The 27302-nt window shown below is 38.7% G+C and overlaps 1 protein-coding gene across 8 annotated transcripts in view; it reads right to left on the bottom strand.

Annotated features, from left to right (window-relative positions):
* LOC127626511 (calcium-activated potassium channel subunit alpha-1-like) overlaps positions 1–27302 on the bottom strand; it is a 114510-nt gene that overhangs the window by 51910 nt on the left and 35298 nt on the right. For all 8 annotated transcript variants that reach the window (XM_052102336.1, XM_052102343.1, XM_052102342.1 and 5 more), the window contains exons 3-5: positions 10102–10163; positions 5767–5860; positions 5569–5680 (exon numbers count right to left, since the gene is read on the bottom strand). In XM_052102336.1, coding sequence (XP_051958296.1) covers positions 5569–5680; positions 5767–5860; positions 10102–10163 — 268 coding nt within the window. The remainder of the gene's footprint in view (positions 1–5568; positions 5681–5766; positions 5861–10101; positions 10164–27302) is intronic.

The following is a 27302-nucleotide window of genomic DNA, read 5'->3' on the forward strand; positions in this document are numbered from 1 at the left end:
TAAGCACACATGACCCGTTTACTGCAACAAAACAGACCGCAGAACTGAAAATAATAATAATAATCATCATCATTCAGATTAAATATGTTTACAGGAATGTTTAAAATATTTAATATAAAAATGATAAAATCTAGCATTCACTTAAATGCTACTACGCTAATCATTACTTTTGCTTAAATATGAAAAATCAAAATATTTCAAGATATATTGAGTGAACACAAGTCTTAATATCTATTTAATTTCATCTCTCAAGGATCGTGAAATAATGCAATCTTATTTAAATTAACTTTTCATTTATTTTTGTATTTGTTCTTTGGAAATTAGACAAAATACTGATTAAGAAATGATTTTCAAATGATTTCTAAAAGTTCTCAGAATATAGTTATAATAATGTTTCTATTAAAGATACATAATGGATATTTATTTTTATTACATTTAATATATATATATATATATAAATATATTAAAATAATATGTTTAGCTAGTGAGTGATAATATCATGCCATAAATGTATAAAATAAAGAGTAATTTGTGTTCAATCGTGATAAACTAGTGATAAATGTTTCTATTTTTAAATATAATGGCATTTAAAGTTATTAAAGTATATGTTTCGTCCCATGTCTAAAGAATAAAAAAAAAAACAACAGTCTCCAAATTCCACGAGTAACACATTTGTAAAGCTCATTATAGCATCTTCCTTGTCCTTGCATTGCAAATTGAATGGGAATAATCCACAAATCCTTCAGTCCCCAGCCTCCCTTCTTACCCCAGTACGAGATGCCACGAAAGCACGATGAGACCGTACGGTGAAAACCGACATGTTCCTCTTTCTCACAGGCCGGGCCGTGAAGCATCTTCACGCGGTAGCCGTTATGAAAGAGCTCGCTGCAGGATTTCTTGCGTCTTCGGGTGTTCTGGAGCGTCTCTGTCTGAATGCCGCCATCAGGGCTGTGGTACACCAACAGCTTAGTCGGTATCATAATGATAACTCTGTCCTGGTACCTGATAAAAATCTCCAAAGCGTCCCAAATTGCAAATCTATGAGACGAATCTACTATTTGTTAAAGCAGGAGCAGTAACAGGGCAGGGTCGCTGCCTGTTTTGTATTATCTCCACTGAGAAAGTCAGGCGAGATACTCTTGAAAACAAGCGGCAGGTGGTCTAAGTACAACAGGAGCCCACCAGCATAGACAGTCGGGATGGTCTAGAAAAGCATGTAGTGAAAGCTTAGAACAAGCCCTTTTCATCAGGATATTACAGTGTAAGCTCCTTTAGGAATTGCCATGGGACTCAGGGACCAGACAGAAAGCCTGGGAACGGACATCATCACATCATCTGCTGTCTCTCCTTTAGAGACTTTCAGAAGAGAGGTCTCAAACTGTGCTCAGATTTGCCATATAATATACTAATGTCTGCAATCAGAAGTCAGAGATTAAACATGAAATTTTTCAAAAACCAAATTACCTGAACCAGGTTATCCACATGTATTGTGGAGCTCTACACATTTAACCCAACCCTAACCCTTCTCATAATGTTAGGGGAAACACATGACACAAAGATGATTCTTAAATGAAACACACTGAAAATAGTTTTCCATAAAGTCTCATGAACTCATCAGGGAATTTCAAAGCTGTGGGCACCAAAATACATGCAATGATAATGCATACAAATGGTCATAAAAAGCACTTTTGAAACTGCAAGTAAACAACAACACCTAACCCTGAAGACCTAACCTTAAACAAATATCACTGAACAACAAAACTAAACACCTAAACTTAAACACCTGAACCTAAATCACCTGACACTAAACACATACCCCTGAACACCTAACCCTAAACACCTGACCATAACCACCTGACCCTAACCACCTGACCTTAAAAGCCTTAAACACCTAATCTTAAACACCCAGCCTTAAACACCTGACCCCAAACGTCTGACCCTAAACACTTAACCTTAAAAAACTGACCCTAAACGCCCAACCTTAAACACCTATCCATAAACACCTAACCTTAAACACCTGACCCCAAATGCCTGACCCTAAACGCCTGACCCTAAACGCCTGATCCTACACGCCTGACCTTAAACACCTGATGCTAAACACATAATCTTAAACGCCTAGCCCTAAACACCTGGCCCTAAACACCTGATGCTAAACACCTAACACTAAACACATACCCCTGAACACCTAACCGTAAACACCTGACCATAACCACCTGACCTTAAAAGCCTAGCCTTAAACACCTAATCTTAAACACCCAGCCTTAAACACCTGACTAAACACCTAATCTTAAACGCCTAGCCTTAAACACCTGACCATAAACACCTAACCCTAAACACCTAACCGTAAAAACACCTAGCCTTAAACACCTAATCGTAAACACCTAACCTTAAACACCTGACCCCAAACGTCTGACCCTAAACACTTAACCTTAAAAAACTGACCCTAAACGCCCAACCTTAAACACCTATCCATAAACACCTAACCTTAAACACCTGACCCCAAATGCCTGACCCTAAACGCCTGACCCTAAACGCCTGACCCTACACGCCTGACCTTAAACACCTGATGCTAAACACATAATCTTAAACGCCTAGCCCTAAACACCTGGCCCTAAACACCTGATGCTAAACACCTAACACTAAACACATACCCCTGAACACCTAACCGTAAACACCTGACCATAAACACCTGACCCAAACGTCTGACCCTAAACACTTAACCTTCAAAAACTGACCCTAAACGGCCAACCTTAAACACCTATCCATAAACACCTAACCGTAAACACCTGACCCCAAATGCCTGACCCTAAACACCTGACCTTAAACACCTGATGCTAAACACATAATCTTAAATGCCTAGCCCTAAACACCTGATGCTAAACACCTAATCTTAAACACCTAGCCATAAACACCTAACCCTAGACACCTAACCTTAAACACCTGACCCCAAATGCCTGACCCTAAACACCTGACACTAAACACATACCCCTGAACACCTAACCTTAAACACCTGACCATAACCACCTGACCTTAAAAGCCTAGCCTTAAACACCTGACCCCAAATGCCTGACCCTAAACACCTGACCTTAAACACCTGATGCTAAACACATAATCTTAAATGCCTAGCCCTAAACACCTGAGCCTTAAACACCTGACTAAACACCTAATCTTAAACGCCTAGCCTTAAACACCTGACCATAAACACCTAACCCTAAACACCTAACCGTAAACACCTAGCCTTAAACACCTAATCGTAAACACCTAACCTTAAACACCTGACCCCAAACGTCTGACCCTAAACACTTAATCTTAAAAAACTGACCCTAAACGCCCAACCTTAAACACCTATCCATAAACACCTAACCGTAAACACCTGACCCCAAATGCCTGACCCTAAACACCTGACCTTAAACACCTGATGCTAAACACATAATCTTAAATGCCTAGCCCTAAACACCTAACCCTAGACACCTAACCTTAAACACCTGACCATAACCACCTGACCCTAACCACCTGACCTTAAAAGCCTAGCCTTAAACACCTGACCCCAAATGCCTGACCCTAAACACCTGACCTTAAACACCTGATGCTAAACACATAATCTTAAATGCCTAGCCCTAAACACCTGAGCCTTAAACACCTGAGCCTTAAACACCTACCTAAACACCTAATCTTAAACGCCTAGCCTTAAACACCTGACCATAAACACCTAACCGTAAACACCTAACCTTAAACACCTAGCCTTAAACACCTAACCCTAAACACCTAACCGTAAACACCTAGCCTTAAACACCTAATCGTAAACACCTAACCTTAAACACCTGACCCCAAACGTCTGACCCTAAACACTTAATCTTAAAAAACTGACCCTAAACGCCCAACCTTAAACACCTATCCATAAACACCTAACCGTAAACACCTGACCCCAAATGCCTGACCCTAAACACCTGACCTTAAACACCTGATGCTAAACACATAATCTTAAATGCCTAGCCCTAAACACCTGATGCTAAACACCTAATCTTAAACACCTAGCCATAAACACCTAACCCTAGACACCTAACCTTAAACACCTGACCCCAAATGCCTGGCCCTAAACACCTGACACTAAACACCTAACACTAAACACATACCCCTGAACACCTAACCTTAAACACCTGACCATAACCACCTGACCCTAACCACCTGACCTTAAAGGCCTAGCCTTAAACACCTGACCCCAAATGCCTGACCCTAAACACCTGACCTTAAACACCTGATGCTAAACACATAATCTTAAACGCCTAGCCCTAAACACCTGAGCCTTAAACACCTGACTAAACACCTAATCTTATTGGGGATGGTATGCTCTAGGGAGGATATTTCCAGTCATACCAGTGCAGCTCCTATCTACTTGAATGGAAAAATAATGAAATCTCAAAAACGGTCGGTCAAGATTACGATTAAAGAACATATTTCAAATCAGCAATAAAATCTGATAATATTGGAATTATAAATTCTGCTTCTTCACCTCATATAAACACTAAAACGCGCAATTTTCTCGGCTTGTATAGCTAATGTGCATGCCTGTTAGTGAGCTGATTGACAGGTGATGTCTCTATCTAAAAGGTGATTGGCTCTTTTAACTGTAAGGCGGGACTTCCTCTCTACATCTGTTGACTGTTGGACACTTGGAGCTTCTTGGTTGAGCGTTCCAGTTTCTCCCATTCATTTAAATAGAAGAGGCCCATCTCTGCAAAACAGTCTCTTCTCTAACCTATCCTAAACTAGCCCTAAAGGAAATGTGCAATCCACCAAAATGGAGCAGCACTAAACCAGGAAGAACCACCTCTTCAAACATCTAATTTCATTCTGTATAGGCACATTTTCCCATTGACTCTCATTTAATAACACGCAAGTTAATGTCAATTGGACTGGACACATTTGCCGCACAAATAGGCCGTTTATTCAATGAAAGCTGAATAATAATTTCAACGCTGGATTAAGCGACCTCATGGCATCATGTACTCTGTCAGAGGATTAAACATCCACTGAGATGAAGAACAGAACTTGTGATTTGATCGTGACTCCCTTCCAGAGGGACAGGACGCATTAACACCGTTCTGTTCACATACGGGTCACATAGAGGCATCTCCGCAACTCAAAGTATAATGCAGGCAGATATATGTTATATATGACATGTAGATGCATACTACAGAATTTCTGCAGCTGTAAAGAGTTTCTGCTCTGTGCATGTATTTCCAGCAGAGGGCAGCACTTGTATGTCTATATCAAGGTCATATTTGACTACAAAATCAAAAGGAAATAATTAAGATGTTATATCATGCATTAAGAAGATTATTTTTTTTATTATTTTTGCTGCTGTCGATGTTAATTAACTGGCTTTTAAATCATTTGTGTTGTTACCAGATTGTCTGTGTGAGCTATCCAGACAGATAGAAAAGTGTCATATGTATAATGTCCAGCAGGTGCCGATAGAGACCTTTATCTGCTCACATCCTCTCCTCATAATCTGATGATTAATAAATAATCAGGTTTTAAACGTAAAGTATGTGTGAAGCGTTTTACCCAGCCAACTCCTGTTCAGATACACGGACACGAACACGGGCGGAACGGTGAAGAAATCCACCACCGAATTCACCTCCAACCAGAACCACAACTTATCATTGGCTGCGATGAACTGCACAGACATAAACGCATGTTAGTCAACACATGCATGCATATAAACCACTGGAAGCATCACGCGTGTGTGTGCATGAGTCTTACACGCAGTCCAAAGTACAGCAGGAAAAACACGTTGAAGGCCATATCGATCTGTAACGTGAAGTCCTTGTCGAAATGTTGACAGGATTCGATCGGGCTGTTTGAACAACAGAAGAAAACAGACCTCAGTTAATGTTGAATGAAATCCGGGGCGAGCTGTCACACTTTATATTTAACAAGGTGGAGTTTTATTTAAAAGTCAATTTCAGTCTAGACACAAACTTTAAAGTCTTGACAACAAAAAGTCATTTGTTTGGGAACTGGCTTACACTGGTCGTGCTGTGCATTTTGAGCTGTAGATTCAAAAGAACCGGCAAAAGATTCAAGATTCAAAAGAGTCATTCGTTCGGGAATCAGACTACACTGTTTGAAGTGTATGTTTTAAGAGGATTCAAAAGAGTCAGTACACTGGTCGTGTTTGAGGAATTCAAGACCTCAAGAGTCATTCGTTGGAATCAGACTGCATAGTGTGTGTTTTGCGCTGTAGATTCAAAAGATTCGGCAAAAATTCAAGATTCAAAACAGTCATTTGTTAGGGACTCGGACTACACTGTTCACACTATGTTTTGCGCTGTTGATTCAAAAGATTCAAGATTCAAAAGAGTCATTCGTTCGGAAATCAGACTGCACTGGTCGAACTGTATATTTTGTGCTTTAGATTCAAAAGAACCGGCACGAAAGAGTCATTCGTTCAAGAATCAGACTACATTGGTTGAACTGTATGTTTTAAGATGATTCAAAAGATTCAAGATTCAAAAGAGTCATACATTTGGAATTGGACTACACTACTCACACTGTGTTTTGTGCTATAGATTCAAAAGATTCAAGATTCAAAAGAGTCATTCATTTGGGAACCTGCGAGGGAACAGTATGTTCATCTCATGAGCTGTGAAACTCATAACCTAAAAGGAGTTTAAGCTGCTGAACTGACACCGCAACTCTGTCCCATCCTGTTTGTGTGGTTGTATTCTAGCGGGTCAGGGAATCGGACTGCGAGTGAATGGAAACTGAACCCCTACTGTAATTAAGAGATGTTTAATGTAATTAATACTTCACAGGAGTCTCGGGTCACAGGCCATACGGGGCTTTACATAGAGCATGTGCTGTGTGCAACTGATACTAACAAACCAACAGCAATAAGAAAACTGCATTTATATGCTAAAACAGCAATAACATCTTTGAGCATTCACACAAGTGATTTAAAAGGAAGATTCTCACGAAACCTGTCAAGAAAATATCCTGGTGCAAATTTACAAAATAAAAAAAATCAAATGTACAAAATATTAAATAAAAATATATAAATATATATATTTTTTTATAAAAAACAAATATATATATATATATATATATATATATATATATATATATATATAATAAAATACAAAAATAACAAAAATATAAAATCTAAATATATAAATATTAAAAAGTCTAAATTATATATATATATATATAAAATCATAAACATATAAATATATACTTAAATATACATAATAATATATATACATATATTTTAAATAATACAAAATAACTTAAAATATAAAATAATACAAATTTTAAATAATACAAATAAAATTAAAATAATTAAATTCAAATAAATAAATATATAGTTGTATAAATTTATACATATTTATTTTATAACATATCTATTTAAGGACCATTAAGACGTTTTATATGTATGTGATATATTCAAGACATTTCAAGACATTTTACCCCAATTCTCATTACTGCAATGTGAAAAATAATAAAACATATTTAATTGCAAAGTCTTTATACATCGTATCAGTCCTCCCTTGGTACTGCCTTTCATTTTAACAGATTTAAAAAATATCAGATTCTAACATTTATTTTGAAATATCATCGTTCAATAATTTTTTAAGTAAACAAATTATTGTTGGTTAAATGGAAATTGTTAGGTAAAATGTGCTCACGTGTCCTGAAAATAATGCCACAATGCAAAAAATGTCCTAAACGTGGGCTTCAAAACCCTTCAGAAACCGTGCACGAGTCTGACTTTTATGACCTGTTATTCGCTTTCATTGGATGGAAAAGAGCAGCGTGAACATTCTGCTAAACATCTGCTTTTGTGTTCCACAGAATGACTCAGTGTTTCAGTAAATTATGGCATGACCCAGTCTGAAATAATCTTTTTATTCCATATCTACAGAACAGAACTTCCTGTTCAGTATCTCTCTCTACACACACACACACACACACACACACACACACACACACACACACACACACACACACACACACACACACACAGTGCTGCTCTAAACAGACCTGTTGGCACAGGAAATGTGCATTATCCTCTTCCTCATTAGTGCATCATGGGGGATTTAGCGCTTTAATTTGAGACTCGGGCGTTCTGGCCAGTGCAGTTTAATTGTCCTGAGCGCTTCAGTTGCTTGTGCTGTCGGCCAAATAACAGCATCAGAGCACGTGCTGACAGTCATGACAACGGCAGTACAATACAAGGGATTTTATATGTCCGAAAAACAGCAGGTACAGACATGGGCGAGAGTATTTCTGCATCTCTTGATATCTGTGACACGAAAAAAAAACATTCGGTCATCATTTGCTCACCCTCATGTGGTTCCAAACCCATATAAAAGATCTTTTTTTTTTTATCAATTTGGAAAGCCCAATTCCCACTACTTAGTAGGTCCTCGCGGTGGCGCGGTTACTCGCCTCAATCCGGGTGGCGGAGGACGAATCTCAGTTGCCTCCGCTTCTGAGACCGTCAATCCGCGCATCTGATCACGTGACTCGTTGTGCATCCGCGGAGACTCACAGCATGTGGAGGCTCATGCTACTCTCCACGATCCACACACAACTCACCACACGCCCCATTGAGAGAACCACTAATCACCACCACGAGGAGGTTACCCCATGTGACTCCACCCTCCCTAGCAACCGGGCCAATTTGGTTGCTTAGGTCAGGAGACCTGCCTGGAGTCACTCAGCACGACCTGGATTCAAACTCGCGACTCCAGAGGTGACATTCAGCTTCGATACTCGCTCAGATACCCAGAACCCTCTTTTTAATACTCTCCTGTTTATTTGTTAATAATTTATCTGAAGAAAGATAAACATAAATTACGATGAAAGCCAAAATATTAAATGCCATGGATCAATATTTACGGAGTAATCCATTATTTTGTAGAAAAGGGTCAAAATCACAATTTCCGCCTATGATTTTGGAGCAAAACTACAGGTCTAAAAAATAACCTTAGAAAGGTGTCAGTGTCATGATTTTATTTTTACACAGAGATATGTAGATCTATTTCAAATATCAGTTGACTTCATCACCTCTTGTTGCATTATACGCCAATGGTGAGAGTCCAAATATGGCCAAAAGCACTTTTTTTATGCTGTTTTTCCAAAGTTGGAGTGCCTATAACTCAAGAAGTATTAAAGATATCTTAATATCCTTTTGGATTCTGGTTCTGAACAAACTTTCCTGTCTGTATATTCATTTTTAAGGCCCCATATGCTTAAATCCCAGAGATACGGGAACCCCAATGTGGCTCCATGAGTCATTTTAAAAATGTTAACCACTTAATGATCGAAAACTAAATGTGGGTCACATGGTACGAAGATAGTTTGTCTTGATCAACAAAACAAATATCTGAAGTAAAAAATAATGTTGAAATTAGAAATTAAAACCAAAGGTGAAAATAGTCATTTTGACAAAGCTTTACAATATAATGGATTACATTTAATATTTAGCCTTTCATCATCATTTCTGCATTTCTTTCACCAGTAAAATATATCAAAATTGTGGGCCATTTGTGAGGAATGCACAATTCATATGGACAACTTTTATGATATTTTCTTGTAATTTTTCGGAGTTTGACAACATCCGTCCCCATTCACTTCCAGTGCATGGAAAAAGCAGCGTGAACATTCTGCTAAATATCTCCTTTTGTGCTCCATGACAGAAAGTCACATGGTTTTGGAAGAACATTAACATGAGATATTAAAGGGGATAGTTCAAGCAAATATATTTATTTAATGTTCAGTTCTGCTTTAAACATGTGCTGATCCTCTCTCTCTCTCTCTCTCTCTCTCTCTCTCTCTGTCTGTCCTGACATTGTGCTTGTGGCATAAACAGGTTGTGTCTTAATGCTTTTCACCTTTATGGGCTCACTGATGTGTGATGTTTCTATGACATCAGATTAAGCATCTGTGTGACCCCCTTAAACTAAGTGTGTTCAGTGTGGACGTTCTGTGTGTCACAGCCCTAGCGGTGATTCCTCCCGCCCCAGTCTCCACGATTACAACCATTGATGTATCTTAAAACACATATAGAAATAAAATGAGACGTGTACTCACTCAGAGGAGTCGATGAAGTAAATGACGAGCGCGCCGATGCTCAGAGCAAACACCAGCACCACCTGAGAAATACAACAGAGAACAAGAATATTCATTTAACACTTCTATTTCCTTCGGGACACTTTTGACCTGCTTTGGTAAAGAAATAAGTATAAATATGGCCAGGCCTTGTGACATACCAAGCAAGCAGACACCTACACTGTCTATACCGGATGCATCCGTCTACATTGAATGCTTGGAAGTGCATGTTATATATGACGCATAGACCAATCAGCTGTGAGCTCGAATGACTCATATTTAAAGAAGCAATCATTATACTATAGTAAACACAGTGCTGATATATGGTCATACACCATGATTGCGAGTGTGATATTTCTTATATACAACAGTTCAATGAACAGGTACATTTTTAAAAATAAGGAAAATCCGTGTACGGTCATAAAAACACATTTGTGCATGAAACTACATTATTACGAGACCGATCAGAATCAGCTGTTGCTGTTCAAAACAAATGATGCGTCCAAACCTCCGTTAGTAATACAAAAACGTCACTTCAGAAATAGTATCATGACTCCTGCTGTTTCAAACAAGTAATAGGATAAACAAGGATAAACGGATGGATGTGTGTGAGAGAGAGAGAGAGCTGTTGCCACACCCAATCAGCGATGCTGTCAGCTTTCTGAAGATCAGCTTTTTTCAATGGAAAATAGACGTCCAAGAGAGGGGTATTCCTCTCTATTTTGCGGTAGCCGGCACTATAGAAACAGCGATGTCCTCCACCATTGTAAACAGTATTTATCCAATGTGGAAACTCCGGTAAGAGGTAAGCACTTGAGTTCTGTAATTAATCAGTCAGTTGTGTCTCTCAGCTGTGATGAGCCTTAATCCTGAAGTTGTCCGTTTAAAGCCGTTTAAACGTTATTTCCTAGTTTTGGTAATTTACATTTACATTTATGCATTTGGCAGACAATTTTATCCACAGCGACTTTCAGAGCACTTATTACAGGGACAATACCCCCAGAGCAACCTGGAGTTAAGTGTCTTACTCAAGGACACAATGGTGGTGGCTGTGGGGATCGAACCAGCAACCTTCTGATTACCAGTAATGTGCTTTAGCCCACTACGCCACCACCACTCCCATTGGTAATGCATTAGTAATACAAGCGATCACGGAGCGCTGTTGTATGTAAACAATGACTGATGGATTCACGTCACCAAACTGGCTCATATTACACACAAAGATGATCTTTTGCCACCACCTGCTGGCTAACATATGTAATGTCAAAAATAAAGACAGTAACTCCTAACAGATACACTTTAGTTTAGAACAGCACGAACACAAGCGGAGTGACACACACACACACCATCAGTGCTCATGGAACATCTCTCGTCCAATCAGATTCGAGGACCGGAACTAACTGTGGGTCACACATCATAGACTAACTGGTATTTGTTGTGTAACCATAGTAACCACAGAATTGACCATGACTTTACTACAGTAAACAAAGATTAACAGTAGTATTTGTCTTAAAACCGTAGTAACAATGTCACAACTCTTTAGTGTGTGTGTGTGTGTGTGTGTGTGTGTGTGTGTGTGTGTGCGCACTTGAACGGAGTCCTGATTCTCATTAGTAAATCTGTCCTGTTAGCAGACACCTATATTAACCTAAAGCTCCTGCTGAGATTTAAGCAGGAACTGGATGCTACGTAAACAAGTACCAGAGGAACCCACTTAGCAACTGTCAGAACGGATCTTTCCCTGCGAAATACTTCACCCCGAAATGAAAATGGACCCTCATGTCGTTCCACACCCATAAGACTTTCTAAGATGAAAGTGAACGGAAGGCCACACGTAAGGTTTGAAACAACATGAGGGTCACACTAAAGTGTCCGTGAGCAAACAGGTGCATTCCAGCTGAAGGAAATGCCACTGACCTACTCTTCCTCTCACCGTGTGTCTCTTATGCATTTTGAATGAGCAGGTAGATTATTTTCCATGAGGGGAAATGCTATTGTCTCTATACCACTGAATCACTCACACACACACACACACACACACACACACACACACACACACACACACACACGTATTTTTAATAGCCACACATACACACACACAAACACACACACACACACACACACACACACGTCTGGGTTCTGAGACCAGGTCTAACATTCCTTCAAAATTATTGATTTTAGCACACAAAAAAGAGAGAGCTGGCGGCCCGAAGACGTCTTCCTTTCTCTTAGCAGGTCGTGTTGTCTGATTCATGCGTGGTCATGCTTTGACATATCTGTTTCCATGGTAATGTTGGCACTTTGGCCTCATGTGACCAGCAGAGGGAGCAGCTGATGGGAGCGCCACAAACACAATAAACCAACAGGTTCAACACGAGTTCACTCAAAACCAACCTGCCGAAAACATATCTGGCACGTTCAGCTTATCTGCAAACACACACGAAGAAAAAACACAATTCAGTGGGGTCTGGTGAAACCTAATCTCACATAGCAAGACTTATGACTGGCAGCATGAAGTCTGGTCCACATCTGATTATCTCTCTGTTTCTCTAGAACACACACACACACAGACACACTTTAGAAATGGCCGTTAGAACAGTTAGTTCTGGTAATATATTGATATATTCTCCATTGTTTACATGAGATCTCGCCTTCATCATCAACTCATTCAACAGCAATCTGAGCAGCATTCATGTTGTAAAACTGTATATGATCTGATATATTAGAGTCTCATAAACAAAACCAGCCCATCTCCAAAGTCTATTTGTAAAAATGCGGCGTAGTTTTATTCATAATAGTCGAGCAGTGCCGTCAGATTTAGTGTCGTCTTGAGAGGCGGAGCTTAATTTTACTCGGAACGCTTCCAGAGATTTTACAGAGAAAAAAAGCTTTCTCCATTACTATAAACTTCAGCTTCTCTAACTTTAATAAATAACAACAGATATTAATTCTGAAACTTGGGAAATAAAGCACAAAGTGTCTTCTTTCAAAAGAGACTACAACTGTGTCCAAACTCCAAAGGGTCCCGTAAATACAACCGCTTAAGCTCAGGTGTGTCATTTTCATGGTTTGTGCTCTAAAAGGGGGCGTGTATCAACAGGTCAATGGCTTCTAGCAATTTCAAGCATTAATATTTAATTAAATTGCGATTGCAGATTATTGATTTTTCTATATATATATAAAACAGCTTCAAATGAGGCTCAACCAATCAGATAGAGCCGGAACTATCCGTATTCTGTTTCCTCAACTTCAGGCAATTTCATGTCCCAAACGTTGGACACTTTTCATCAGGCCTTCATTTATTTTTTTGGCACTTTCAAACACGTTTTATGTATAGATTTGACTGTTTTTAGTCTTTTCTAAGACTTTCAATATCATAAAAATACTAATGATTACACTTTAAAAATATGATAATCTAAACAAAAAGTGAAATAAACAGTTTTTTTGTTTTTTTATTGGTGTACCTATTATCCAAGTGGACAAAAGTGTCAATGCTTGAGATGAAATATGAGACCAAAACAACGGTCGCGACAGCTCGTGTCGCCGGAAGTCGCTGTGCTTGCATTGAAAATGAATGGGATGGAGGCGATGTCACGCGCGATGTCGCTGGCAGTGTGTACGCACCTTAACCCTTAAATAACAGTCCAGAGTCTTGGCTATCTTAATGACATCATTCCCCAGGAAGTGACATCACTATGGTGGGAAAACAACAGCACAACCATCAGCACAACCATCTATTGGTCCTTAATGTGCTTAATTTTGCTATGTTTTGTTGTTTTAGTTGGTTTGTCTGACTTTAAAAATGCTTATATTATCATTCTGATTTCTGTAATTTTATCAAACAGAATGTAAAGTTTTAAAGACGGTTAAAGTCGACCCCGACTGAGCAATGACTAACTTTACCTCTTTATTTCCATCCTGTTTATTGTCTTGCCGTTGAGTAAATAATCAAGTTGTAATTATCACGTTGAAGTGCATGAGCTTGACCAGAGCATATATCTGAATGTGTGCTATACGTTTTTAGAAATACTTCTCTAAATGACACCACAAGCATGTTCATTTTTAAAAAGTTAAAGAGTTGAAAAGGTACTACTGAACAGCAATGACCCATATCATCATTTGAGAATGCACCTGAGATATAAAACACAAGAGCGCACTCAAGAACAAACACACCACATGCAGAAATAAGATTCATGCTTTACTGACTGTTTCGCTGTGTGTGTCTGCCCTTCAGAGAGGAAACAAGGACACGAGGTGTGTGTGTGTGTGTGTGTGTGTGCGTGCGTGTGTGTGTGTGTGCGCAGGGCTCCATTTCCCCAAACACACAAGTGATCGAATATCTTTCACAACACCTTCGTATTATTTGATGTCAGTTTCATGATTCCACTCAGGGGTGCAATAAATGCATGGGCACAAGCCCAGGGGCCCCCAAATCCCAAGGGGGCCCCATTCACGTCAACCACCACCCTTTTCACCCCCGGCCACATTCGCAGGAGGACCGCATCTAAACGCATTCAGCGTGATGTAAACACGGAGACGGCGTGCAACAGCAAAATTCATTTGTGTAGCACATGTTAATAGAATAACAGTCCGCCCCCATTGATTTTTTTAAATTTGGGCTTCAAACCATTTCATAAAAGCACCTGGAGGTGTGTAATATAATGTAAATAGGGCAATTCCATGTCAAACCTACCAAATTTAGGAAACTTTCATAGCCTTTTCTGAAGAAAGATACACATAAATGATGACGAAAGCCATTATGTTCATCATTTATTCCTTCTTTTGTAGAAGGGATGTCAAAATGGCAATTTTCACCATTTTGGAGCAAAATAACAAGTAAAAAAAAAACCTTAGAAAGGTGTCAGTGTCATGATTTTATTTTTACACAGAGATCTGTAGATCTATTACTAAAATCAGTCAACTTCAGCACTTCTGTTTGCATTATATGCCAATGGCGTTAGTCCAAATATGAGAAAAAAACACTTTTTTTTGTGCCATTTTTCCAAATTTGGTGTGCCTATAACTCCAGAAGTATTAAAGATATCTTAATATCCTTTTAGATTTAGGTTTTTTACAAACTTAAGCTTTTTAATATTTATTTTTAAGGCCTAATATAGTTAAATCCCAAAGATACGGGGGCTCTCAATATAGCTCTATCTGTAAACTAGTTTCATACCATGTGACCAATTTACACATGGAGCCCCATTGGGAGCCCCATATCTCTGGGATTTAACCATATAGGGTCTTAAATATTAGGATACAAAAAGGAAAGTTTGTTCTAAACCATTATCTAAAAGGATATTAAGATATCTTTAATACTTCTTGAGCTATTGGCACTCAAACTTTGGAAAAATGGCACAAAAAAGTGTTTTTTCTCATATTTGGACTAACGCCATTGGCATATAATGCAAACAGAAGTGCTGAAGTTGACTGATTTTAGTAATAGATATACAGATCTCTGTGTAAAAATAAAATCATGACACTGACACCTTTCTAAGGTTATTTATTTGACTTGTTATTTAGCTCCAAAATCATTGGTGAAAATTGCCATTTTGACATCCCTTCTACAAAAGGAGGAATAAATGATGAAAATAATGGCTTTCGTCATCATTTATGTGTATCTTTCTTCAAAATGTGTATCTTTAAGATACAAAAAGGAAAGTTTGATCTGAACCAGAATCTACAAAGACATCAAGATATCTTTAATACTTCTGGAGTTATAGGCACACCAAATTTGGACATGTTTGGACTCGCACCATTGGCATATAATGCAACAAAAGGTGCTGAAGTCAACTGATTTTAGTAATGGACCTATCTATCTCTGTGTAAAAATACAATTATATCTCTGACACCTTTCTAAGGTTATTCTTTTGAGCTGTAGTTTAGCTAAAAATCAAAACAGGCAAAAATTTAAATTTTGTCCCTCCTCTACAGAATAATGGATAACTCAGTAAATATTGATCCAAGATATTGAGTTGAGAAAGAATGACTCTATAATGTTTAATCAACACTGTCAACATTTGCATTATTTAACTGATAATACCAGAATACCAGACTGAATCTTAAAAACAACTGTGACCTTATAGAGGTCAGGTCTATGGAAACACTGTGTGAAAATGTGAGAGTGGTGAAAAGCTTTAGCGTCTCGCATGCTCGTAACACCTGCAGAGTGCAGCAATGCACACGTCTGAAAAATGAAGGGGATTTTTACTACAGCAACCCGATTGTTGCGCACCAAAATGACAACAGCTGATGAAAATTGCCATCGTAGAATGGTATAAAACATATCTCTACATGTAAGTCGAATGGCCTCTTCCTGTCTAATTGGGCAGTTCTTAGCCAGAATAAGCTGTAAAGTGGACCAGACTTTATGGCGATAGTCAAAAAGCTTCAGCTTATAAAGGTTAAGCTCATTACAGGGACAATGACATCAGATCGAGATCCTTGATGCTCATTTCTGTCGTAAATGTCACAGAGTTGAATGAGATGAATAAGGCAGATACACAGATTCACCAGGGGGTCTGAATTCCCTCACCTCCCTCATCTGTCAATAAGACATGGAGGGACGGAGAGAGAGAGAGAGAGAGAGGGTATTTACAGCAGGTTAGTGAATTATTCAAACCCCATTTCATCGCCATCATCTTCCTCACAGCTCTTTGTAAAAGAAAGGCTGTAGTAAAGCGAGAGAAATGTCAGAGCTCAGACCACATTGCCACAGGTTGAACAGGTGCTGAAAAGATAAACCAAGATGAGAGATTTAAAAAGTATTCAAAATGAAGGAGTGCTGATATGGCAGATATCAAACACATGAGAAAGAAAGAACAGACTGGTCATGATGTATTTAACTGATTAGCATGCTAGCTGATTAGCATGGTAAGCTAATGTTGCCTATGGATAACATTGTGATCAAACAGCCTTACAAATGTGTTGGTTAGCATGGTAACTGATTAGCATGCTAACCGATTAACATGCTAAGCTAATATTGCCCTATATATAACACTGTGAGCAAATAGTCTTACAAATGAGTTGGTTAGCATGGTAACTGATTAGAATGCTAACCGATTAGCATGCTAAGCTAATATTAATCTAAATATAACACTGTGAACAATTGTCTTTCAAATGAGTTGGTTAGCAAGCTAACTGATTTGTATGCTAACCGATTAGCATGCTAAGCTAATATTACTCTACATATAGCACTGTGAGCAAATAGTCTTACAAATGAGTTGGTTAGCATGGTAACGGATTAGTATGCTAACCGATTAGCATGCTAAGCTACTGTTATGCTACGGATGACTGTGATCAAATAGCCTTACAAATGTATTGTTAGCATGGTAACTGATTAACATGCTATGCTAATGTTGCCATACAGATAACACTGTGATCAAATAGCCTTACAAATGTATTGTTAGCATGGTAACTGATTAGCATACTAACCGATTAGCATGCTATGCTAATATTGCCCTACATATAGCACTGTGAGCAAATAGACTTACAAATGAGTTGGTTAGCATGGTAACAGATTAGTATGCTAAGCTAATGTTATGCTACGGATTGTCGTGAGGTATCTCACCGGTGAAACAGCACTAGTCTATGTAAACAACAAAAATGTGTCCGCAGGCCCCGGACAATGATGCTTTCTGCCAGTCAATCATTTCATAGTAGTGAATTATTGAGGCATAATGCCATTTTTATGCCATGTTGTTCATAATAGTTTTCAGTTGAGGGCGCTATTTTGCCACTGTTGTTTTTGACAACCGTTTATGCTCTTGTCAATCTCAGTAAAGCTAATTTGGTATCTTTAGAGTGCGGCATTTTGGATAAAGGGGGTGTGGCTAATCCAACGACTCATCTTGTGCAAATTCGAAACAGCTACAATCGCTTACAACACCTATACTCGGGTAATTTAACAAAAGTTATAAATGGCAGTGGTAACATTAATCCCCCTTTGCCGCAGCTTTCAAATCTCATGTGCTTCTCTATATTCAAGCTTGGCATGTTGTGATTGATCATGAGACCACTCAATAACCACTGCCGTTTGGTATCATTAACATCAAACCTGCCGCAACACGTCTTATTTTATGGCAAACGGGTTTGGAACAACATGAGGTTGAGTGAATGATGACATAATTTTTATTTGTGTGAACTATTACTTTCAAGTGGTAGGTTAGGTAAGGGTGTAATCCAGCCGTGTGATGTAAATCTCTAACGAAACTGTACGAGGAATTTCATAAGGAGGGTTTGAAAACAAAGGCACATATCCCAGTAAAAACTAATGAACATGTGGAATGGAGAAGCCGATCACGCTGTTCAAAGAGGATTGAGAATCTCTTCTCTACAATGGGATGAGATTATTGTCCTTAAAAATAACAATAACATGAACCTTCTTCAAATCCAGTGACTAGATCTTCCTCTGTGAACCCCAGCTCTAGAAATATCAGCGAACATCACTGAATCTAGATCAGTCTGAGTCCTATATAGATTTGTGACCTGTGCAGGAGGCGTGAATGCGCTTCAATACAGTGTGTGTGTGTCTGTGTGTGTGTGTATTAGTCTCCAAAACAGGACAGTAGAGACATAATTAGAGCACCCCACCAACACACACACACACACACACACACACACCTCCTCAACCTTCAGTGTTCTGAATACTAAACTACGCCATTACAACAAACCTAAAATCAACATATTGGCCTCTCATGATCTATTGCTTTAATAAATGTTATCAAGGATGTCTGTGTGAATCTGGGAGCTGAAGGTTGCCAGGTGAGACGGATAAATCAACGGGCGAGGGGAGAGAGGCCAGACAAAACAACTGACCGTCGGTGAGAGATTGGAGCATATGTTTGAACTCCAGCATCCATTATAAATATTCAGAGCAAAAGCAGTGATGCGTTCAATCCACAGGCGACACGCCAGCTGTCACTAAACATTCAGCACACTGGCGTTTCCCAGGATTCCCTTCCACACACACGCACGCACACACACACACACACACGTGCACACACACACACAGCAGGGGCATGAGGAAAATATAAAGCCTCAAATCTCTCACAATTCTGCATAATAAATGATTAACTGCACAATGAGGAATCGGGAGTCATTTGGACCCTTTTCCTCTTTGTTTTTGTTTTGTTTTTTGATAACTTTACAGTACTATTTATAATAATAAATAATAGTTCCATCAAGAAATATAAAACAATGAGGACGAAGCGTTCTGAAAAATGGCCTTATTCACAAGCACAAGCAGAATGAAACGCATTCTGCTACTGTCACATTCAGTGTGACAATTTACGCAATAATGACTAACAGATAAATCTGGTAGTGATGCATGCAATACAAAACATTATGCAAGAATGGGTTTATGAACAATGTACACAGAAATGTGCCCTGCTAGAGTTGCAATCCATGGGACACTCTATGTAACAATGCTTTTACATATTAATTACAAAGGAATGTGTTCTGCTAGTGGTGCATGCAACACAACTATGCATGCAAGAATAGATTTATGAATGATTTACAGAAAAAAAAAAAAATCTTCTGGTAGTGGTGCATGCAAACAATTATACAAGGATGAGTTTATGAACTGTACACAGAAATTTGTCCCGCTAGTGTTGCATTCACTGCAACAATTTACGCAAGAATGGTTTAACAAATTATTTACAGTAGAAATTTGTTCTACTAGTGATGCGTGCAATTATTATTATTTATTTTTTACGTAAGAATGGTTTTATGAATGATTTAAATAGAAATGTGTCCCGCTAGTGTCACATTAAATGCGACAATAAACATAAGAATGGTTTAGTAATCAATCAACACAGAAATGTGTCCTGCTAGTGGTGCATGTAATACAAAAAAGTTCCACAAGGATGGGTTTAAAAACAACGTACACAGAAATGTGTCCTGCTAGTGTTGCATTCAATGCAACAATTTACGCAAGATTGGTTCAGTAAATTATTTACAGGAGAAATTTGTTCCACTAGTGATGCGTGCAATTATTATTATTTATTTTTTACGTAAGAATGGTTTTAGGAATGATTTAAATAGAAATGTGTCCTGCTAGTGTCACATTAAATGCGACAATACAAATAAGAATGGTTTAGTAAACAATCGACACAGAAATATGTCCTGCTAGTGTCGCATTAAATGCAACAATTTACATAAGAATGGTTTTAGGAATGATTTAAATAGAAATGTGTCCTGCTAGTGTCACATTAAATGCGACAATACAAATAAGAATGGTTTAGTAAACAATCGACACAGAAATATGTCCTGCTAGTGTTGCATTCAATGCAACAATTTACATAAGAATGGTTTTAGGAATGATTTAAATAGAAATGTGTCCTGCTAGTGTCACATTAAATGCGACAATACAAATAAGAATGGTTTAGTAAACAATCGACACAGAAATATGTCCTGCTAGTGTCGCATTAAATGCAACAGTTTACGTAAGAATGGTTTTAGGAATGATTTAAATAGAAATGTGTCCCCCTAGTGTTGCATTAAATGTGACAATACAAATAAGAATGGTTTAGTAAACAATCGACACAGAAATATGTCCTGCTAGTGTCGCATTAAATGCAACAGTTTACATAAGAATGGTTTTAGGAATGATTTAAATAGAAATGTGTCCCACTAGTGTTGCATTAAATGCGACAATACAAATAAGAATGGTTTAGTAAACAATAGACACAGAAATATGTCCTGCTAGTGTCGCATTCAATGCAACAATTTACATAAGAATGGTTTTAGGAATGATTTAAATAGAAATGTGTCCTGCTAGTGTCACATTAAATGCGACAATACAAATAAGAATGGTTTAGTAAACAATCGACACAGAAATATGTCCTGCTAGTGTCGCATTAAATGCAACAATTTACATAAGAATGGTTTTAGGAATGATTTAAATAGAAATGTGTCCCGCTAGTGTCGCATTAAATGCGACAATACAAATAAGAATGGTTTAGTAAACAATCAACACAGAAATATGTCCTGCTAGTGTCGCATTAAATGCAACAGTTTACATAAGAATGGTTTTAGGAATGATTTAAATAGAAATGTGTCCCGCTAGTGTTGCATTAAATGCGACAATACAAATAAGAATGGTTTAGTAAACAATAGACACAGAAATATGTCCTGCTAGTGTCGCATTAAATGCAACAGTTTACGTAAGAATGGTTTTAGGAATGATTTAAATAGAAATGTGTCCTGCTAGTGTCACATTAAATGCGACAATACAAATAAGAATGGTTTAGTAAACAATCGACACAGAAATATGTCCTGCTAGTGTCGCATTCAATGCAACAATTTACATAAGAATGGTTTTAGGAATGATTTAAATAGAAATGTGTCCCGCTAGTGTTGCATTAAATGCGACAATACAAATAAGAATGGTTTAGTAAACAATCGACACAGAAATATGTCCTGCTAGTGTCGCATTAAATGCAACAATTTATGTAAGAATGGTTTTATGAATGATTTAAATAGAAATGTGTCCTGCTAGTGTTGCATTAAATGCGACAATACAAATAAGAATGGTTTAGTAAACAATCAACACAGAAATATGTCCTGCTAGTGTCGCATTCACTGCAACAATTTATGCAAGAATGGTTTATCAAATTATTTACAGGAGAAATTTGTTCCACTAGTGATGCGTGAAATTATTATTATTTATTTTTTACGTAAGAATGGTTTTATGAGTGATTTAAGGTGTTTCGCTAGTGGTGCATGTAATACCAAAAAGTTCCACAAGGATGGGTTTAAAAACAACGTACACAGAAATGTGTCCTGCTAGTGTCGCATTCAACGCAACAATTTACATAAGAATGGTTTTATGAATGATTTAAATAGAAATGTGTCCCGCTAGTGTCGCATTAAATGCAACAATTTACGTAAGAATGGTTTTAGGAATGATTTAAATAGAAATGTGTCCTGCTAGTGTCACATTAAATGCGACAATATAATTATAAATGCTAGTGTTGCATTCAATGCAATAATTTACGTAAGAATGATTTTATGAATGATTTAAATAGAAATGTGTCCCGCTAGTGTTGCATTAAACGCGACAATACAAATAAGAATGGTTTAGTAAACAATCAACACAGAAATATGTCCTGCTAGTGTCGCATTCAATGCAACAATTTACGTAAGAATGGTATTAAGAATGATTTAAATAGAAATGTGTCCTGCTAGTGGTGCATGTAATACAAAAAAGTTCCACAAGGATGGGTTTAAAAACAACGTACACAGAAATGTGTCCTGCTAGTGGTCGCATTAAATGCGACAATAAATATAAGAATGGATTTGTAAACAATCGACACAGAAATATGTCCTGCTAGTGTCGCGTTCAATGCAACAATTTACGTAAGAATGGTTTTATGAAAGATTTACACAAAAATGTGGCCTGCTAGTGTCGCTTATTTACACAAGAATGTTTTTTCAATGATTGACATAAATTTGTTGTGCTAGTGGTACATTTACGTACAGCACTAAAGGGTCCATTTCACACATCATCTTTCTCTCTGTCTGCATCTCTCACTTTCACATCTCTTCTCCATCACGCACCTTGAGCTCAAAGCCGAGGCGGGACTAATGAGAGACATGTCAGCCGCGTTCTTGACCCGCCACAAAACTATTCTGTAATTTCTGCTGACAGATGTGAGGATGGCTTTACTAGTTGTTTATTTATAGGTTTGTCCGTTTATAAATGTCCAGATGGAGGGGGTTTAGAAGAGATTTTGGATGAGAGGAACATATCAACCAGTAAGTCCCCTTTAAGGATTGTTCACCCAAAATGTCATAACTTACTCACCCCTGTGTTGTTAATCCAAATCCTTAAGACTTTGTTTCTTTCTACTTTTGTGTTCCACTGAAAGGTTTGAAACAACATGAGGGTGGGTAACAGCACACACCGTTCCATTCACACTTCACTAATGAGCTCTTTTCTCTTCCTTCATGAAGAACTTCTCGCCCTGCTCTTTCACATCTGCTCTTTCAGCAGCTCTCCTGGACAAAGGTTTTGAGGAAGACCACCCTGCGGGAAAGACAAAGGCTCTGTGGAGCTGACTAGTGAACTCTCATGAAAACTAAACTACTTGATTCTTCTTTTCACCAAGGAAAAATAATACTGCAGCGCTATCAAAAAGACTTCATTAATCAGTCAAACCCTGGTCTAGTATTCTTCATATGCATCTCAAAGGCTAATTTTGAACACGGGGCGTTTTATCCTTAATGAGCGAGTACTTTGAATCAGATTAGTTTGGAGAAAGTCTGACTGAATCAAGAGCACCTCAAGGTTACGAGCTTATTAGATGCCCTACAGATGTACTATAATTATAGTACTTTTAAAACTATTCAAATAATTGAATATTTGAAGATATATATCTCAACACACTCCTACAAATATTTCATCAAATAAATGAATGTCCCGAACTGAACTCCTGTGCCCGGTCCGGTACATATGACAGATGAACGTTTCTAATCGGAGCACATGCAGAATTTAGAGAGATTCTGAATAATCTCAAACCTTCAGGGTCTAAAGTCATGAGGATAATACATCACTATCTTCATTAAACCAGTTTTAAACCACAGCCAGACAGCGGGCGCATGCATTAATAAAATCTAATTCCTGAAATATCCCCTCTAGTGCACCTCAGAGGAGAGAGATGGACAGGAAGAGGAAATGCATCATCACCGTGGACCCTGATGAACAGCTCATGGCGACTGTCACAGCTAATACACCTTTAATGAAAGAGATGCCATTACACCGGAGCACACAGGTCACATGATCAGGTCACACATGAGTATAGTGTGTGTGTGTGATGTGTTTCACCACTGTCCAGTAAATATACTGCATATTTAAAGCTGAAGTGTGCAATTAAAATACTTTTAAAAACATGTTCCTATCTTAGCTTGATATGCAAAGACATTACTACTAACTAAACTACTAGTAAGAACTTGGTTGGTTGATTTCTTTGAAAAGTGTAACACGGTCCCTCTCTTTAGCACTTTCAAAACACTGCCCTGTTTGTTTGATTGTCCCGACCAGCCTGACACAGCAACATTTTAAAGAGTTTCATTTGGAAAGCATCACATTTTAATTAACATTTAATAAACACCTTAAAAAAAATTGGGGGGCCTGGGTAGCTCAGCAAGTAAAGACGCTGACTAGCACACCTGGAGTTCGCGAGTTAGAATCTCAGGGCATCCGCACGTGCTGTCTCCATGGTAACGCGTGCAACAAGTCACGTGATAAGATGCGCAGGTTGACGGTCTTAGGGCCCTTACATAGTCAACGCATCGGTACGCGTACGCGTCTGAAAGGCTACGCATCGCTACGCTTCGGCCGCCATTATGCGTCGATGCGTAGCCAAATGTGTCGTCCTAGTTTTTGATATGCGACGCACCGATGCACGCAATACTATGCGTTGTCGGTGGGGGCGACATTGCAAGTATTGTACATTAATTCAAGTATATTATGTTTACAGAAGAAGATTTGAATACAATGGCGGGCGAAGAGGAAAAATTATACAAGCTTATACGCATACATCCGCATTTATATTTAAATGTCTCTCCTCGTCCATGCTTCGCATGGGAAGCACCAGAGACACAAACTCACCATCCTGATCTCTTTTTTGGTTTAAAGGGCGAACATACCACTGTCTATCTCTGCGCTGCCTTTGATGCCGCCTATGTAAAATCAGCAATATGCACTCCTCTTCAGTTGCCATTTTGATCTGAATATGACGTGACCCGACTCTACTAATAACACCAGACTCTACTACCGCGTTGCGGGAGCGGTGTATTGCATTTCACGCATCGCCCGTGATGCGTGCGTCTGCTTGCGTCCACTGTTTAGACTATGAAAGGGAGCGCGTCGCTCGCGTCACTCGCAGTGACTATGTAACGGCCCTTAGACGCGGAGGCAACGGAGATTTGTCCTCCGCAACCCGGATTGAGGCGAGTCACTACGCCACCGCGATGACAAAACAGCACATTGGGAATTGGGGAGAAAAAAAATACATAAATAAATTTAAATAAACACCTAAAAAGATCAGATTTGCAATGTATACATTATAAATCATAAAAGTCTCACAGATATCTCTTACAGATGTATTGCAGATTGGAAAACACTCATCAAATAGACATCTGGCTGATGCATGTGTGCTATCAGGGCAACTAAACTAAACTGGCACCCCTCATGATATAATATTTGGAGGAGACTTTAATCTATTGATGGATTTAATCCTTGATCACAGTGAAGCAAAAGTGTGTAAACCCCCTAGAGCAACACTGACGCTTCACAGGATGTGTAAAAAATCTTGGTCTTACAGATATTTGGCGACTTTTGAACCCATCGGGTAGGCACTGCACATTCTTTTCATCAGTCCATAAGATTTATTCTAGATTCGATTATTCTAAATATCTAAATCCCTCATTTCATCTGGAAACATCGTAGTCTCAGGTCACACCCTGGTGAGTTTAGAGATGTTGCCACAAACTCAGTTGGTGGCTCAGTTGGTAGAGCAGGTCGGCCACTAATCGCAGGATTCGTATCCCGGTCCACACGACTCCACATGCAGAAGTGTCCTTGGGCAAGACACTGAACCCCAAGTTGCTCACAATGGCAGGCTAGCACCTTGCATAGCAGCTCTGCCGCCATTGGTGTAGTGAATGTGTGTGTGAATGGGTGAATGAGTCACAGTGTAAAGCGCTTTGAATACCGTTAAGGTTAAAAAGGCGCTATATAAGTGCAGTCCATTTACCATTTAATGTATCCCTTCAAACACTGAATTCAATGTTTATATGGAGACCAACTGGTCCTCAGTATCCTCTGTGGGCGTGGCTTGGGAGGCACTTAAGGCGGTTCTTAGGGGTCGGATCACACAGTACGCCTCATTCACCAAAAAATACAAAGCATGAGAACTCGTGGAGTTGGGAATATTAAAAGTGCCGAGAAAGAGCTGAAGCACCGAATGTCGTCTGATGGCCTCAGAGAATAGACCAGTTTGAAATACAGATATAATGCTAATTTGTCACAGAAAGTGGAGTTTAGGTTATTCGGGGCAAGACAGTCATACTTTGAGTTGGGGGACCAAGCAGGGAAACTTTTGGCTAGATACATAAAGCAGAGAGAGTCTTTTTCTAGCATTCCCTCTGTGAAATCTGCCGGTGGTGAAATGTTTACCTCGGCCATTGATATCAAAAATGCCTTTGAAGAGTTCTTGATCTTTATAGCTCCACGTCTTGGTCTATTGATGAAGATATTAGAAATTTTGTGGAACCATTAGAACTGCCTAAACTGACGACTGAGCAAAAGAATTCTCTTGATTCTGAGATTAACTTGTAGGAGTTTGGCGAGGTGATTAAGGCCTTTCCTACTGGCAAGGCTCTGGAGCCAGATGGCTTTGCTGATTAATTTTTTAGATCTTAAACTACAGAACTGGCTCTGCTTTTGTAATAAGTTTATACAGGATCATTAAAGAATGGAAAGCTTCTGCCAACCATGACACCAGCCCGGATCAGTCTGATTCTTAAAATGGAAAAAGATCCAAGCGAGCCTAAAAGTTACCGTCCAATTTCCCTGATCCAGCTAGATGTAAAAATTTTGGCAAAGACTCTGGACTAACTGATTAAGATATGACACCTCTTATACATATAGATCAGATGGGGTTTATTCCGGGCGGTAGCTCTTCTGATAACATTAGGTGTTTGATCAATATCATGTGGTCAGTGGCGAATGATCAGTCTCTGGTCGCTGCCATCTCACTTGATGCTGAAAAGGCGTTTGATATGGTAGAAGGGGATTATCTTTAAGATTTTGGAAATATATGGGTTCAGGTGTACATTTATTAGATGGATTAAGTTACTTTATAGACATCCTGTAGCGGCGGTACAAACAAATGGATGAATTTCAGATTATTTTACTCTGGATAGGGGCACTCGGCAGGGTTGCCCTCTTCCCCCATTATTGCTCTGTCTTGCCCCGGAACAGCCACGATAAGAAAGGAGGATGATTTTCCAGGAGTGATGGAGGGAGTGCTTGTTTATGTCGGGTGGGTGGGTTAATGTTCAGGGGGGGTCATGATTTCATGTGGTTTTGCATTGAGTTGCTGCATGGAATCAATAAAAATGTATAATCTAATTTTTTTTAATAAAGTATGTGTTGAGCTGCATGAGGTTACATT

Source organism: Xyrauchen texanus, chromosome 33 (assembly GCF_025860055.1).
Source record: "Xyrauchen texanus isolate HMW12.3.18 chromosome 33, RBS_HiC_50CHRs, whole genome shotgun sequence".
Taxonomy (NCBI): Eukaryota; Metazoa; Chordata; class Actinopteri; order Cypriniformes; family Catostomidae; genus Xyrauchen; species Xyrauchen texanus.